General features: G+C 43.9%; 1 protein-coding gene across 6 annotated transcripts in view; it reads right to left on the bottom strand.

Moving 5' to 3' along the window:
• NUP210 (nucleoporin 210) overlaps window positions 1–18,386 on the bottom strand; it is a 134,715-nt gene that overhangs the window by 86,653 nt on the left and 29,676 nt on the right. For all 6 annotated transcript variants that reach the window (XM_084872409.1, XM_084872407.1, XM_084872406.1 and 3 more), the window contains 5 exons: window positions 11,620–11,716; window positions 8,019–8,169; window positions 6,718–6,850; window positions 1,826–1,984; window positions 1,225–1,293 (listed from right to left, as the gene is read on the bottom strand). In XM_084872409.1, coding sequence (XP_084728535.1) covers window positions 1,225–1,293; window positions 1,826–1,984; window positions 6,718–6,850; window positions 8,019–8,169; window positions 11,620–11,716 — 609 coding nt within the window. The remainder of the gene's footprint in view (window positions 1–1,224; window positions 1,294–1,825; window positions 1,985–6,717; window positions 6,851–8,018; window positions 8,170–11,619; window positions 11,717–18,386) is intronic.

The raw sequence follows: 18,386 nt of genomic DNA, 5'->3' as shown, positions 1-18,386 counted from the left end.
CCCTAAATCCACAAGGGTCTAGCCTATGAACCACAATAAATCTATGCTATGATATCACAGTGGGTCTACAGTCTGACTTGACAGTGAGGCTATACTCTGAGTCTACTCAAGGGCTGCACTCTGAACCCACATTGTATCTACATTCTGAATGCACAGTAGGTTTACGTGTGAGGCCTAGCACTTGGTACACTCCCTGAGTGAGCCTGCCCTGCTTCCAGGACCCCTGCTTTGTTCCCACAGTAGATGCCACACCAACTGCCTGCTGCCCTCTGTGATGCTATGTGCTTTCTCACCTCCACACCATTACCCATGTTGCTCTCTGGGCCATGATGACCCACTAGCAAAAGCAGCTTCTTAGAAAAGGCCTGCCTCAATTAGCATATTCTTGAAGCCTTTCTCTGCACTCTCATTAACCCTCCCAGCTGTCCTGTCACTGCCTGCTGTGCTGGCCTCTCCCCACACCACCAAGCACCAAGAATCCTGTCTACCTTCTGGAACACCATGCCCATCATAGACCAGACAGTTGGGAGATGCCAAGGAGGCATTTCTAAGTAAGTGGAGCTCCTGAGACACGCAGGCCATCCTGCCTGGTGTCACCACATCATCCATAGATGTCTACACCAAACAGCAATCTGACATGGCAGCACGCAAGAAAACTTTGGGGATGCTGCGCCACGTCACTGTACTCAACAGGTGAGCAATCCCATTCCAAAAGAAGTGTTGCATTGGTGATCTGGAGTGTCTGGACACATCTCAAGTCCTCATCGGTCATGGCAGCTCCTGGGCATTAACTATACCCATGGCTATGGGTTCCTCCCCTCCTCTCAGATAAAAGCCTCTCCTTCCTCTGCAAGGAGACATCTACCAACTATCATGGTACCTTAGGGGCCCTTCTAACCTCCAAATGTCCATGACCATGATCAGGTCTAGACAGAGCCCTGCTATAAAAGCCATCAAGAGACAAAGCCCTTCTCACTCTACCCTATCCTATTTCTTTCCCTGAAGAGCTGGCCATCTACCTGACCCCATCATGCCTCTGACAGATTCTGGGTTCGGACAGGGGAAGGACTGAGGAGCAGCCCTGGCAAGGGCAGGTGGGTGCTGATGGCCCCAGGTCTCCCAGCTGGTCAAGCTGGTCTCTTGGAAGTTGTTACTTTTCTTTTATTTCCTAACTCAAGTAATAAAAAAAGAACAGCATCCAGGATCTAGGATGCCCACACTCACCCAAGTATCCGGGTTCCACCACGTAGATAGTGCTGTTAGGTAACCTGGAAGCACCCTGCATTCGGATACCTGAATTCCTCATTAAGGAACAAAACAAGGCAGTAAATAAACCAGTTGGCAGGCTTCAGCATGGGTAGGATGGCTCCCATCACCCACCACATGGACAGAGAAGGGAGGGAAACTTGCTTGCCTGGTGTCAAGTGGGGCAGAGCTGTTTCCAGAATCAGAGCTACCCTGTACTTCATACATCAGCAAAGGGGGTCTCTGCAGAGGACACTGGAGGCACACAGGACACCCCAAAAAGTCTGAAACATGGGATGATGCCATTGTGGTAACAGCTTCAGCCAGCCCCTTAGAGGAGATCGCAGGCGTTCTGGAGTTGAAAGTGAGGCTCCAGGCTCACAACCAGCTCCCATCCGGGAGCTTTTCCAGTGAGTCACCCACAGGGGTGAGCAATCTTTCTGATTTTCAGATCTTGAGGGAAAATAGGGCTATTTTTAGCCTAGCCCAGCTTCCCAGGAGAAAAAGACTCCCCTTCCAAAACAGCAAATCCCCTGATCATAGGACATGCATTGGGCATGCTGGCTGGAGGAAAGGATACTCCTGTAGCCCAGGACCAGGCTGCTTTGTCCCAGCTGCACAGCAGTGACCGTCGTTGTGTCCTGAGCCAAGACAGTCACAGGCCGGCTGGGGTCTCCCATAGGACCCTGGATGTGGTCTTGAAGCTGCAGTTGGTACTGATCTGAAGGCATTGAGAGTTCTGGCCACCGAAACCCAAAGAGAGCCAGGTGAGAGAGAGAGAGCAAGAAGATAGGAAATGTCAGGAGCCAATGTGTCAACTGCACCCTGAATCCCTGCTGCCAGTAATATAGCCACATAGTGTGTGTATGTGTGTGTGTGTGTGTGTATATATATATATATATATATATATATATATATATATATATTTTTTTTTTTTTTTTGCTTATTTTTTTCAACACTTTTTTAGTATTATTTCTCATGACTGTGGAGAAAGCTGACACTCTTCATGAATCCTAGAGGCAATCAGCTTTTTGTGGCTGCCATATGCTGCTTTTTAAAATTAAGCACAGCCTCTGTCACAGGGCCGCCTGCTTGCAGAATATCAAGGCCCTTTTATGTTCACCACAGAAGTGCACTCTGCAGCACTAAGAGTCCAGATGGGGCTCCCTGGGCTGGGTATCCTCTGGAAGTTTCCAGAAAAGGTTCTGGTTCATGGTGTGCCACATGCAAAGAATCTTCTCTGTTGCTAATTGGCTGAATCATCTGGAGATGGTTGAGGGCATTTCCCCAATCCTGAAAGGGATACATGAATGATTGCTTGCTGTCTGACAGCTGAGGGCATCTTAATCTACATGTTATTGCCTCCTACTGGCCAAACACCTGAACAGCCAAGGCAATTCTTCCAATCTGACAATGGATTTTGTATACAAAACCCTACCCTTTAATGTATATATCTCCACCTTGCCTTAGGACAAATTGTGTTAATAAAAAGCAAGGGGTCATGAGACAAGTAAGAACTTAGTTCCTTTAGCTAAATGTTCTCTGACTCCCCATAATGCCTTCCAAAATTATGTTTCATCTCTGGACTCTTATTTAATTTATGCACAGCACCTTCTCCAGGTTCCTGAATGCTTCTAGATGCTGGATCAAGACCACCTGCATTACCTGACCATCATTAATACTTCCCTGCTCCATGCTGTGTTGTGGAGAGAACTCACTCAGCAGGGACCAGGATGAAAACAATTTCTCTGAGAAATAACAGCTAATAGAACCCACCCTCTCTGTCTGCACTTTTGATCTAAGTGGCTACTGCTGACCAGGAAACCAAGATGGTGTGGAACTGAATATATACACATTACCCCATTTTTTCCCTCAGCAACCCTTGAAACTGTCACTCCTGATACCTGTATCCCAAGGAGGGAGCACTGTGGAAATGAAAGGAGAAGCTTGGGAGTGGTCCCACAGACCTGGGACTCAGACCACCGAGTCTTGACATTCTGACACGCCCTCCCCACCAGTTTCTTGTCAAGTAACCAACTCTCCAAGCCCAGTAGGAGTGGCCATGTTCCAGCCCCCTAGCAAGAGAAGAAAGAGGCCATGGAGAATGCCTGACAACTTCCCTGCTCAGCCCTGAGAGAAGTTTCAGCTGGAGCAGTCTTCAGAATGAATCCAAAAGGATTCATTTCCCATTTCCTATACTGGGAAATCTTTTGTGTGTTCTGATTAGTCCCCAAGATTCTACAGCAGAGCAGAGTGTTCTCAACGTGTAGCCCCTGGATCAGCAGCCTTACCTGGGGACTTCACATAGTGGGCCCTTGGGGGTGGCAATCTGCTGAAGCAAACTCAAGGGGTGGCCCCAGTGCTGTGAACAGGCCCTCCAGGTGATTCTGGCCTAGAGCTGAGTCTCTTAAAGTGTGTACACTGCTCATTTCCTTGCCTCTAACTGGGTGCTCCAGCAGTGCTGCTGTGATTTGAGCAGTGTATGCATCAGTGTTCAGCATGTGGCTACAGTGTGTCCAGGATGCTGGTCATATTAAAATGAGATGGTGCCACTGCTCGCTCAGTAGGGCAGCTTTCCTTTATGCTGCTATATGAAGCACTAGCTGCTTCCCTGTTAAAGTTCTCCAAATGAATATACTGACTCTCGAGGGACCTTGCACAACTCAGACATAACCATACAGGGCCAGGCAAAAATAGGTTTACAGTTGTGAGCATATGAAACAGTTCATTCTTATTTTTTTTAAACTTTATTTTTATTGTTGACATTATTACAGATGTCCTCCTCCTCCCCCTTTTGCCCACCTTCACCCAACCACCCAAGTCCCTCACTGCCCTCTGGCCAGCACCACACTGTTGTCTGTGCCTATGGGTTATGCATATAAGCATGTTCTTTGGCTAATCCCTTCACCTTCTTTCATTTAGTCCGACCTCCGTCATGCCCTCCATTCTTTATTGCTATTTATAAATCATTATATTACTGCCATATGAAAGAAGATAAACCTACTTTTGCCCTACCATGTATATACAAAACCCTAAAATGATAAAAATGAGGAGAAGCCTAAGGGAATCCTTAAACACCTCTTACAATGCAGAGCTCACTATTTATCAGGGGCCCTGAATATGGAAAACTTTTCAGATGTTAAGGGTCACTGTCCACTGCTCCTCGGGGTCTCGGTTCAGACATATGCAGAGAATAGCCATCCTTAAGGCTACCCTTACATTCTCCTAGGAAACATAGTCTCTGACCCTTTCTGCTGGCTCTCCAGATGTGCTTCTAATTGTCAGAATCCCCTGCTCTGGGTCGGGTCCAGGGATGACCATGGAGTTGCTGGGTGGAGGTCTGAGCTCAGGATGGCATGGGCTCACTTCCTATTTTGAACTCTAGCCTCTGCTCATGCAGCCAGTGTGCTTTAGTTCTGAGCAGCCATGGTTTAAGGGTCAACTGGCTTAAGTCCTTCCAACATTGTCTTTGACACAGGAACCCAGCCCACATCCATCCATGCAGTTGGTTTTCCAAACATCAGGACATTTTATGTCAATAATTTCCACCATTCCATTCACTCAAGTCTTTCTCAGATATCAATTTCATCAGCCAGCATGTCCTTCCCACATTTTATTCTGTCTAATAATTTGGTTACTGTGTTATTAGACATTTTATTCTGTCTAATAGTTTCTTTATTCTGTCTAATAATTTGGTCTGCAAGCAATACAAATGCCTACAGGACTGAGTAGAAACATCACCCTGTAAGCAACATAAACACCTGCTATAAGTACTAAGTACCCCTCTCCTCCCTCACTAGTCCTACTGTGGAGACGTTCTCAGGGTGCACCCCATGTCAGAGAGAGCCAGGCGCAGAGGCAGGAGTGGCCTGTTCTCAGCTTCTATGGCCCTCGAAGGGTGCCACACAGTAATACTCCTCTCAGCTAATGTACTGTCTTTTCAACCGAGCTGGTGGAAAGCTGAAGCATGCAGCTTCTTAAACAATACCCTGTATCACAAGCATGCAGCCTCCAACCTGGGTGAGGCACCTGCCTAGACACAGGTCCAGGCCCTCAACTGATGGTCCCCAAGTGCAACACTCTTATTCCAGAGACTCTTGACATCCTGTGCTCTAATCATGAAATGTGTCAACGCTAAACAAAATGACAATCCTATATAATAAAGAGGTGATATGCAAATTAACCCTCATGACCTCACAAGATGGCTGCCTACAACCAGGCTGGCAGGGGGGTTAGTGAGGGATAACCAAACAACTGAACAAGCAGGCTGCATGGGGTGACCAGAACAGTGGGGGGAGGGGGGACAGTTGGGGACAACCAAGCTGTAAGAGGCAACCAGATCAGTAGTGGAAAGGACTTAGGAGCAACCAGGCTGGTGGGGGGTGAGGGGGTAAAGGGGGGCAGCTGGGGGTGACCAGGCCATCAGGGAAGAGGCAGTTGGGGGTAATCAGGCCAACATGTAGAGGCAGTGAGAGGTGACCAGGCCAAAGGGGGTTGGGGGGGCAGTTAGGGACAACCAGGCAGGCAGGCAGGTGAGCGATTAGAAGCCAGCAATCCAGGATTGTGAGAGGGATGTCCAGGATCAGGCCTAAACCAGCAGTCAGACATCCCCCAAGCGGTCCTGGATTGGAGAGGGTGCAGGCTGGGCTGAGGAGACCCCCCCAATGCATGAATTTCGTGCACTGAGCCTCTAATAATAATAATAATTCTTAATAGGATTGGTGCTGCACTAAGAACACTCACCGTATGAAATGTATCACATGTACACAGCTCTTCGAATCTCCAGAACAAATCTATGTCCATCCGTTCAATTTGCCCACACAGAACAGACAGAAAGGCCTTAAGCTTAAGGGCTCTGATGGAGAAAATGAGTCTCAAAATGGGAAGCATGGCTTGCAAAGGCTGCTCAGCAATTGATGGCAAATCAAGGGTAGAACCCAGTCCAATGTGAAGCTCACAGATAAATACCCAAAAGAATTGGAAGTAGGGTCTCAACTTGATATTTGCACATCCAGGTTCATAGCAGTATTATTAACAATAGCTAAGAGGTGGAAACAACCCAGGCATCCATCGAAGGATGACTGGGTAAACCAAATGTGGTCTGTCTATACAATGAAATATTATTCAGCCTTAAAAAGAAAGGAAGTTCTGACATGTGCTACACCATGGGTGAACCTAGAGGACCTATGCTTCATGAAATAAGCCTGTCACAAGACAACAAGTACTGTTTGATTCCACTTATTTGAGGTACTTAGAGAAGCAAATTCATAGAGACAGAAAGCAGAGGATTGGGGAAGGGGATAGAGAGTGTTTGATGGGGACAAAGTTTCAGCTTTACAAGATGAAAAGAGTTCTATGGATGGATGATGGTGATGGTTACTGAACAATGTGAGTGTACTTAATGCCACTGAACTATTAAAATGGTAAATGTTATATAATACTATGTATATTTTACCTGAGTTGGTGACTCACCTGTAATCTTTCCTTGCCTGATCTTCTGCACCTTGTAGCAAATGGAGGTTCCCACCATCAGATAAACATCATAAGCTGGGTTCAGAAGGATATTCTCCAAAATCAGTAGCCTGACCTCTGCAGCATGGACATTCTTGGCATAAAGAAGAGGATAGAAAAGGTGAGGTGGGGTCGGGGACAGGAGAGGGGGTGCAGCCAAGAGAAAGGGAACCTTCAGAACATTTCAGTACGTACTGTGAGGACAGGGAAGGAAGGGGTGAAAGAATGACACACTTCAGATCCCAAAGCCCCAGGGAGGCCGTGCTTGTGCCACAGGCATGCATTCAACATTCCCTGTAAGTGTGTTACAGCTCAATTCACAATAAAAATTAAACAGAAAGCAAAGTGAGGAGCCAGGAGTGATTTCCATGGATACTGTGGTCACCAGGGGCTCACAGAGGGTTAGGAAACCTGAGGCCAGAATGGAAAGGAGAGGTAGGTGTCCCTGACAGCATTCAGCCCCTGCTTCTGGGCCTGTCCCTGCCCACAGTGAAGCCCCACCAAGTCCTCCTCCTCAGTGACTCTGAGTGAGAGAAAGACTGCCTATGTGGACTGCAGTGCATCATCGCCCCTGGTCCTCCGGGGCCTGTGCCTTCCATTGCCATCTAACTGCTTGGCAATTCTGCAAGTTGGAGAAAACTGGCAAAGCAGATGATTCCCATCCACAGACATGGAAACCCATTTTCCCTGGAGGACAAGAGGTGCAAATGATTACCACCCAGTGGATATTGACCAGCTTTGCATCTATTCATAAATTATTTGGGTTCTCTTTTTACTCAGCTGTAACATTTTACAGGTTTCCTGGCTTAACAGTAAGTTAAATAATATCCCTACTTGTTGAAAACTCAAAGAACATTCAGAGCCCCTCCCTTCAGCCAGGCTTTGTGGTGGATGCCTCCCAGAAAGGCAAGCAGGGAAACCCTTTAGCGACACAGGCAGGACAAAGGGCCTGTCTATCTCAGCCTTGCACACCACCTGAGGGCCCAGAATTCTAAGGCAAACTGTCTCCAAATGCTAAGAGCAGAGTCCTGTAGGGTCAGCCCTGTGCCATGGCACCTCCCACGTTTCCCAAACCCTTCTGGACTCCCAAACTAATGGCATATCTGTTACCAAACATGGAATCATACCTTGAAGTTCCCCTTTCATGACAGTGAAACTTTCACGGCAGGGCATCTCACTTCCATGAGGAAATGTGCATATGCGGTGAACAGGCATCTTGCCTCCATCCCAGGAAGCCCAGCGCCTCCCACACCCAGGCCCACCTGATACACGGCCTCCTGGATGCGAGCCTTGAGCTTGGCGCTCCCGGTCTTCATCCCGGACACCAGGACGGTGTCCCCTTGCTTGGCCACCTTCTCCATCTCTGATATATAGGAAGGAGGTGTGTAGGTAGACTCCAGGAATGGAAGGATTCTGGAAAAACACATGTCCAAAGAACCTCACACATCCACTATCTATCAGGACTCCTGGTAGGTACCAGGTGCTAAAATAAGAGGTTGCCCTAAATGGTGCTGCTTAGAAATGTGTCCCTGAAACTTATGTCAGATTCGCCAACATCCTTATGAAAATTGAACATTCATGGACCCTAGTCCAGGTCTTAGTTTGCATGAAGCCTGTCAGTCTGCATTTTATCAAAACCTACATGTGATTATGATAAACACTGAAATTTGAGGATCATCCACTTAGTATTATAGAAATGCTTCACACTCACATATGTGAAAGATGAGGCCCATGGAGACTAAGAAGCAGGCCACAGACAACAGACCCAGCTGGGGTGGTGTCAAAAATGCCCATCAGGCTCCCCAGGGCCACTTGTCATGTTTCGGTCTACCCCTGGGCTAGCTCCTGCCTCTAGGAAATGAGTCTCAATGACCCAAAGTCTCAGGACTGGGAATCATATCACATCCTATCCTCTTTTAGGGTCAGGCTGTGGGGAAAAGCCCAGGTGGGGAGAGAAGTAGATATGTGTGGAGTCTCCCCAGAGTGTTGTTTGGCAAGTACGGCTGGCTTAAGAGACCCCTTTGAGACAGTCTGTTACCTATAGCCTGTGATTTACAAATAAGCCTACCTTTCTGCCTTAACAAGAGCTGTCCATTGGAGATGCTTTCCTTCTCTCTGAGGTCTGCTGGGTGCTGAACTGCACCATGATCTATCTCCTTGTCCTATCTTACTAGGTGTCATATGCTTAGTACACCTTAGTACCTGAGATTTCAGATAACTGTTGGCTCAGATATGGGGTGACTGGGAGCTCAGGGGCCTGTTGTAGCAGGGATCGGGTCTAGTGGCACAGAAAAGGCCCAGGAACCAGCATTCTCTGAACATCTAGTGTGCACTAGGCCCAGGAGGGGCTCTGAACACGCTCCATGTGCTGACCCACAGGGCCCCTCAGAGGGAAGCTGATGCTCAGAGGGTCACATTCCTTCACTAAGACTCCAGGCAGGAAGTGACCAGGTCGGGACTGAAATCCAGACTTTTGACTGCCAAGCCCATGTCCCAGGCTTAATGAGAAACCCCCAATTCCAGAGCTCTTCCAGGTAACACATTGATGGTCCCAGTCCTGGGAAGATCTCTGGCCCAAAAGGGTGCCTAGAGGTGCAGGGTCAAGACATGAGGGTATCTTCCAGGAGATGCTGTGAGCCAAGCCTGGGTGAGTCCTAGAGCCCTGAGCTAGACCTTTAAAGGGATAAATACTGGACTTTTAGCTCCCCACAAAATAGTTACAAATTGCAAGGGGGTAAGAAAGTGACTTCATATTGGGGCCTTCGGCAGACACCCAACCCAAGTGATGACAGCGATAGACCAACATCAATATCAGTGATGGACCAGCATAATAGTAACACAATGCAATTAGAATACAGAAACTCATCTTTTTTATATTCCTGCCAAAGATGCAAAGCTCGGAGTCTAACTGGGAATGAACATTAGATAAACCCCAAATGAGAGACCTTCTACAACATAACTGGACTGCAGCCTTCACACATGTCAAGGTCCATGAACCGGTTCCAGGCTGATGGAGACTAAGTGACAGTACAACATGGAGGGACTCTGGGCTGGGTTTTGCCACAAAGGATGGAACTGGAGTAATTGGTCAATTTGAATGAAGTGTTGTATGCATCAGTGTTTATTTCCTAACTAAAAGCCAGATGCAAAAGTAGGCCTTCCTTCTCCCAGCTACCAGCACCGGCTTCCCTCGGGCCACCAGCAGGCACCCGGGACCCGGGCTTCCCTTGAAGCCTTAGCTTCGTCCAGAAGTTGTTGGGAAGGATATCCAGAAGGACATTAGTCTAATTAGCATATTGTGCTTTTATTATTACAGATTTTTGGTGAGTATGCTGTGGTGATGGAGGAAGCCCCCTTCGTGGTAGTAAATGCACATTAAAGTCCTCAGGGTGATGGGGCAACAGGCTGGCAAACCTGCTCTCCTAGGGCAGCAATTTTCATCCTTGTCATCTCATGGCACATAAACGAATTACTAAAATTCTGTGACACATCAAAAATCATGTTATAATTTTTGCCAATTTGACAAAAAAAGAGGTATAATTTTGATTCATTCATACCAGATGGCTCTGTTGGTTTAGCTGTTGTCATTTTTTTACTTGATGATCTAGGGAACATGCCCCTGACTAAACATTCACCTATTGCATGTTTTAAAAATTCCTGTGGCACACCACTTGAAAATTGCTGGTTTAGGGAAACCACCTTTTGTACTGTACTTGCAACTTTTCCATAGGCTGAAAATGACTGCAAATTTTTAAAAATTAAGTTTTCCTGCCCCCAGAAGGATTATACTCTTTTAAAACGTACTTGATAAAGCATGAGACAATGCAGTATCACTGAGGTAAAGCCCAAGCCCGGGTCTTTGTCCCACTCGCCCACAGAGCCTGCGGGTGTGATGGATGCACACCCATGCTGTCCACAGGTAGTAGCCACTGACTGCACAGTGATGCACACCGCAGATGTAGCTACCTAAAGATTGGGCTCCTCATTCTACCTAACGTAAATGCAAATGGCCAGGACGAGGTGGTGGCTACCATATTCATAGTGAAGATTTATAAAGATCTGAGTTCAAATTCTATCTACACCATTTACTAATATGAGACGAATGGCTTCAAACTCTCAGTTCTGTCTGAAAAGTGGAGAAAATGGTGGTATGTAAGCCTGCATAGCTATTGGGAGGAGTGACTGAGTCAAGATAGGTAAGGAATCCGTCTGTACTCTGGTGCTGGGAACACAGCCTCTTGCATCCGAGAATGTCCTCTTAGCTGGATCCTTAGATGTTCATTCCCAGTTAGACTCCGAGCTTTGCATCTTTGGCAGGAATATAAAAAAGATGAGTTTCTGTATTCTAATTGCATTGTGTTACTATTATGCTGGTCCAGGGAGACATTAAAGGTGCAGGGTCAAGACATGAGGGTATCTTCCAGGATCCAGCTAAGAGGACATTCTCGGATGCAAGAGGCTGTGTTCCCAGCACCAGAAATGAAGATACCCTCATGTCTTGACCCTACCCTTTAATGTCTCCCCATAAACTGTCCCCCAATTGGAGGCTGCCCTCTGGAGACACACAGAACCCTGCCCTGTACCCCAATACCAGGGACAAGTTTTCTCTTCTACAGTTGGACACCCTGCTTCCTTGATAACTGCCCACAGAACACACCCAATGGGCTGCAAAAGCATCAAAATTCCCACACAACTGTGTGGGCCAAAACTCTTTTTCTTAAGTCAGTCTGGGGGAATGTTGGCTGGCATACTGGCAATCGCCCCTCACTGACAGCGGCAATGACCACAATTAAAACCTCCAGCCTGCTCAGAGCCAAGTGATACCGCCTTCCTGTTTCCCTTTACAGGAGAAGTAGTTCTCACCGTAGTGCATTGTGGGAGTCGGAGATGTGGCTGGTCTCGGTGTCCTTCATGATTGTCCAGTCAAAGACCAGCCCAGCCAGGGTGCTGAATGTGTTCCCTATAAGAACAGATGGGAAAAGGGTGGTAAACATGCTGGAGTTAACTCCCTGGGGCCAAGGGAAGGGAAAGTCCTCAGGCCCCTGGAAAGGAGGCATGAGGGCAGTGTGAAATTGAGGCTTAAAAGATCAGAGTCCAGAGGCTGTGAGGAGCTAAGCTGGGATGTGAACCCAGACCTGTCTCAGATGAACTCTGTGTGCTTCCTACTGTACCTCCGCCTTACTCACACAGGTTCAGTATAGTGCGTAACACCATCACCCCTAGGGCCTGTAAGCACTTTACAGTTTAGGCAGCAGCTCTTGAGACCTGATTCATTCATTTCTCCTACCACTTCCCCACACAGGCAAAGAAACTTCAGAGGAGAGGCAGATCCCTAACCTGCTGGCTGGCTTCAAAGGGCTGGGGGGTTCTTGTCTCTTCACCTTGACACTGAGACCCCTGGGCTCCAGGGTGAGGCAGATGGAAAGCCATGTGCAGCTGGCCTTGCTCTTGAAAAGTCTGAAGGTCCAAGTTCCTGGGCTCTATTCCTTCCTGTGAGCAGTAGCTAGCTGGCTCAGCCTCTCTAAAAGAGACATGATCACACGTGTGCCACATTTCCTACCATACCTTATTGTCCGACATCCACTCCTCCCCCATCATCTATTGTATATTCCCTGCCTGCACAGTCCCCAAAGCAGAGCACCTGAAGCCTAGAAAAGCATTTTCCAGCACACAGGGCATGGTGTTTAGAGTGAGACAGGAGTGGGATCCTGTACCCCGCACCTCCCGTGAGGTCTCCAAGGTCAAGTTAAACAGTGCTTATCAAAAGTCCCACAAAACTGTCACTGTCATTGCTTTTCAGGGCATTTATTATGAAGGGAGTCCATTCCTTACCATTCCTTAGATGTCTTTTCATCAACTTAGCAACTGGTCAGAAGAAGGGAAGAAAAACCCCATGCACAATGGACACAAGCTTGGAGCTCCAAGGGAGGACCCAAAATACCCAGCTGCTGTGAAAACTCACCCAGTTCCCTCCTGAGTGAACATATAGGGTGCAAAAGGGAACAGAACAAGGAAAAAACAAGGCAGGGAGGCAGCTTCAGAGACCCTGTATCCTCCTCCCAAAGAAAACTGGACCCCAACCTAGTGGGCAGGAGACCCATGCTCAGTGCCGGCTCATGGCCCCCCTACTACACATAGTGTGCTCTGCTGTCTGAGTGCTGTACTTATCGGGAAATCAGGAGGACAGGACTGTCCCCACTTATCTCTGTGATACCTTGGCAGGCCTGACACACACTGTAGGTGCTCAATAAATTATTTTGAGCAACCTAAAGGTAAAGGTCTGTGATTTCTTAAACCTCAAAGCATTGTGACCAAAGTGATCTATCTCCCTAGTATTTGGGCATTAGTTAAGAAGGTAGATAGTAAAACCCACACTAGTGAAGCATGTTGGCTGCAAGAGTCCAACCCAAGGACACTGCTCCCTGCTGCAGGGCCCTACACCTTTCCTGCTCACCCAGTGGGGAGCAGCTCACCACCTTCCAATATAGCCCATTCCTCTGTTTAATGGTTCTGACTGTGAGAACCTTTCTCCTGCCACTGAGTCCAAGTGGGAGCCTAAAGCAAAGAAGCCAGACCAAACTCCCCCCTTCTGGTGGCAGAGCCTAGCATGCTGACTCTGCAATCCACTTACTTGGGAGAAGAATGGATTTCCCTATTATTGCAACAGACTGTCAAAGCATGACCAGAAATTCAATACAAAACCTTTCTTGGCACAAGTCCATTCACATCACTAAAGTGTACTGACCTACTCAGGTCATCTCTGAGCACCACTTTTCTCAGTGTAAAATAGGAATAAAAATAGCAATGCACAGGGTTGTTGGTAAGATCAAATGGCAAAAGGGCCCCAGCGAGGTGCGTAGGCAGCGCTGGACAACCCCTGCGAGCAAGTACTGTTCATGATGGCCTTCAGAGGACAAAACTGAGGCTGGGGGAGGCCTGCTGGGGTCTCTTAACATGAAAAATGGCAATAGGAAATTCGTTTTCATATAGCTCTGATTTTCTACCCCACCCAGCCTCTCCTGCATGCCCACCATGTTCAAATGGGAAGACAGGAATGTGTGGCACCTCTCAGACTGATGTGCGCAACAGGAATATGTAGGGTTGGGGGGAGGGGAGTCCAAAAAAATTTCTGCCTAAAGTTTTGCTTTCTCTATTCCACAAGTAGCTATTGGCACGTACTATGTGGGACAGACTAAGCCTATGACCTTGCAGCCTCACGCTCCAAGTGTTAATATTGAGGAAGAAAACTCAGGGTCCAATCTCAAGAGGTTGTACCTCCCCTGTCCTGGTCTAGGGACAGCAGAAAAACATTGAGCAATTCAACTTAACAAATCTCTAATGAATGCCCACTGGGCCCAAAGTCTAGTGTCAAACACAGAGAAGCCAGAAGAATGAGGTCACCCTGTTCTGCTCTGCAAGTGCTGGACTGGACAATGCAGAGTGAAAAATACCCCACACCCAGTGACTGTCAGAGGGAGGGATAGATTCTTCCTTGGTGGTCAGGGAGAGCTCCCTGGGAGAATGTCTGAAAGGGAATGTTCAGAGGGACCAGGGCTTTTGAAAGCAGAAATAGGAAGAAATGCTGGAAGATTGTCTAAGAAGAACATGCAGCATAAGGAAAGGGGAGGGGAAAGAAAGAGGGCATCACTGGTGACCCTGAGCTAGCCTAGTTCTGCCATGTATGAGTTGTGTGGGGGCTGAAAAATATTGTGAAAAACATTAGCTCGAAACAATCACTCTGCAGATGCCCTTGGGCCAAAAGGCCCCCAGCCCTGTGCAGAGCCCATGCTGGAAACACACTGCAGCAGGAAACAGGCGATGTGCCCTGGGGGACAAGAGCTCAAGCAACAAAATCAGACATCCTGAGTTCCAATCATACTCTGCTATCCATGAGCTGTGGGGCCTTGAGCAAGTTACTTAAGCTCTTTGGGCCTCAGCCTCCTTGTCTGTGCAACAAGCATTATTCATTGAGAGCAAATGACTGCACTTATAATGGGCCTGGCACAGTGCATGGTATACAGAAGGCACCTAACAATGCTGCTGCTTCTTCTTCTTCTTTTTTTTTTTTTTTTGGTATAATGGCACAACAGTTTTAATACAACCACCAATCTTCACAAAATAATTTTAATACTTCGTGTCTGGGCTAGTAGCATTTCTCACTGGGACATTCCTAAATATACATAAGCAATTTGTCTAAGTACAAATGTTAAGAGTAACTTAAGCAATTGCTTATACAAAGGTAAGTAGACACGGTAGGTTAATTTTTCTTGAATTTTTGCTGCATAGTAAATAGCAATTACACGTCAGTATAATGTATTGCTCTATAGAACACACTTTAAATTATGAGGTATGGCAACTCCCTATAAGAGAGCTAACATGTAAACCTGAATATTTTGACTTTTATTTAATTGCCATGTATGGGTAAGACAAAAAAAAATAATAATCCAGCATTCCAATTCCCTACAAACATTTTTTCTAACCAAAAATAAAATAAAATCTTAATAATTCTCAGCTATTTCCTAACATTTCTTTTTTGGAGCATTGTTCAATGAACAACAATAAAGTAAATACTGAAGTGAAGTTTGTTGTGGAAGTGTGGGTTAAGCCAGTTATTGGAGAAAAAAAAAAAAAAAAAAAAAAAAAAAAGAATCCACCAGGTAACTGTTCATTTACTTTACATCAGTTGAGACTCTGATATATATGCATATATATGCATCCCAACTTTATAATTTTAGCAGTTGAATACTTCTAATTCACTTGAATTACCATGGTAATAAGACAATTAGAAACCTTATATTTTCTTAAAAAGGACATGCTTAACATTTTCTGACATTACTTCTAAATTCAAGTGAAACAAAATCCCCCTGAAATATATATTCTACTCTAAAAATTAAATGGTTGAGAGTTTGCAGCAAAAGCTATTACAATTTAACATTTCCATCATAGAGTAGATACAAATAAAAGTATTTTTATATTATTTTACCTATTTAAAACATCTAATAGGTAAAATAATATATAAACCAATTAACTGATATTAGGTTAGAATACTGCCATTTCAGTTTGAATATTTTCAATATTTAAGTTTCTCACTTTCAAAATGGACAAAATAGTTGCCTTATGTCTTAATGCAATTTCACTTTAAATTCTATGCCCAGATTATATATTTAATGTTTAAAGTTAGGAACTATGCCATTTATACATTATTCAAATATTCTAGAAAATAAACCATGATTGGTTAAATGTATCATAGTTAACTATCACAAAACATCAGTAGAAATAAAGAAAGCACAGAAATGGAACCAAATAGAAGAAAGACTGGAAGAGCTACCAGAACTAGATGAACATTAGGGGAAGAACCGATCCCAGATAAAACGAACTTGCAGTGTTCTTATATGAAAGAAAGAATAACATAATTTTGTCCACATTAATATTGTACTCATGATAGTGTTGTGATAGAGAGTCTTTAATGTATAGTGCTGGGCAGGCACTTTAGTGAGAACATAAAAATTATAGTGTTAAAAAAAGTGAAAAATTATCAGCTATAAATAACTAAATCTGTATTTTTTGGCCCAACTTACTAGAGAGGATATGTATACCTAAGAAACTAATTTTTAAAATCTTTTACCTCATTTTTAAAACCTAAATGTACTACCACGAAGATTCTTTTGAGCAGACTTTCTGCTGAATGAAGCATCATATATTATTAGATTACAAGAAAGATCTTTGCTGACTTATCCAATAGTGATCTATTTACAGGAAAGTTGTGTTATCTGGCACTTTACCAACTGGAATTTCTGAACACTCAGTGCAAATCTTGACTCAACTAGCCAGCCACCAAATGACATAACCACACAACAAAATACAAACCACAATGAAGTTTGTTGTTTTCAGGGTCATAAAACAGAGAAAGGGAAGGGAAATCAGAGGAGGAATACCACCTGAGGCAACAGGAATTGACTCTTAACAAAGCAATTTTAATTAATTTCTACTCCTGCTATGCTTGATAAAACAAGCTTTTATTGTATTATTAGATTTAGGGAAGAAAGTCTAGCATGTAACTTGGTGTAATGTCACTTTGCATAGTACCTCTTGGTACCAAGGGAATGTATGGAAATCATTCCCATTGGTAAAGCACCTCAAGAGAGGACTGAGAAAAGGAGTTTTGTTTGTGCTAACCTAAATTATCAACTATAAAAGTTAAAACACTCCTCCCTCACATCATACTTAAAATAGCAAAAAAACTTTTTTGTTAAAACAATTCATATATATAAATATATTTATTTATATAAAAAATAAGATATATATATATATATATATATATATATATATATATATATAAAATAAAATAGGATCCATAAAGTGACTTTGCTATTGCAAATTATAGGGCAAATTTGTATTAACTCAATGCAAAGAATTGATTAATGCTCACATTTAAAATACTCTAAAGTCTCCCACAAATCATTTTTCCTTAATAAATGCTTCTTTTCAAAGAAAAGCTTCTGTCTGAGTCAGAACAACCTCAAAGAATTATTAGGATAACATAAAATAAAGGTGTAAATATTTCCAAATTATTTACTGAAGTTTCTTCAAGACTCAGGCTTTCACTTTATACTAATTTTTGGTTTAGAAAGTTAAAGAAAAATGTTAAAAATTATTCAATGTTCTATATACTCATTTAGAGGTCATGAGGGTTTGTTTTGTCTTGTTTTTTTACAATGCAAGGCACTTTTCTTTTTTGGGATTCATTAGGGGGGAAAATCGTGCTACATTGGTTTATTATAGACTATTTAGAACCATTTAGACAAAGAAAATTGGCTAAGCAACTCTAAAAAGAACAACACATTTGGCTTCTAAAAAATGGGAAAAGAAAGTCACTTGAAAATCTAAAACTCTCCTTGTTTTTCAGCATCTTGTATAAAGCAATGAATCTTTTGTTCATTAAATATTTTTTTCTATAGACTAAATAAATTAGAAAGGTAATAGAAAAGAAAGCAATACTTAGATCATCTTGAAGTAAGGATAGTTGACTTAATGTCATGATTTCAAGATTAGTAATAAAGGATCAAGAAGTTTTTAAAAATGGATGGGTAATTAAGCTATTTAATTATACTAAAAAAGAAAGTGACAGGTTCCTGCATTTGTTAATGTTTCTGTAAGAGGCTCCATCATAAAATTGAACTGTAAAATGATTTTTTAAATGTAATATATAGAACACGAAATGAATTTTTAGCAAACTTTAGGAAATTCTTTTGTTATAAATTACTCAAATTTTATAAACAAATCCCAACTTTGCATTTTGTTTAAAGTAGTAACTTTATATCATACAAATAAATTTCAAGTATGAAAAGTGCATTATTACAATAACTTTGCAAGTCCAAAATTTTAGTTTATAAAATAAAACTGTAAAGTGTTAAAAAAAAAAAAAAAAAAAAGAAAAGAAAAGAAAAGAAAAGAAAAGAAAAGAAAAGGAGCAAAACCATCAGCACCATCTATTGCAGAAATCTAATATCTTAAAATGTTGCTTAATAAGTTGTAGAGAAACACATATGGAAGCAACATATAACTGAAAAGAAACCACTTGTGTTTTTAGCATTTTACATTAGTATTGTTTCTAGTGTTATCTCATTCCC

The sequence above is a fragment of the Pipistrellus hanaki genome (assembly GCF_964339955.1).
Source record: "Pipistrellus hanaki genome assembly, chromosome: 2".
NCBI lineage: Eukaryota > Metazoa > Chordata > Mammalia > Chiroptera > Vespertilionidae > Pipistrellus > Pipistrellus hanaki.
This window is presented reverse-complemented; position numbering and strand designations above follow the sequence as displayed.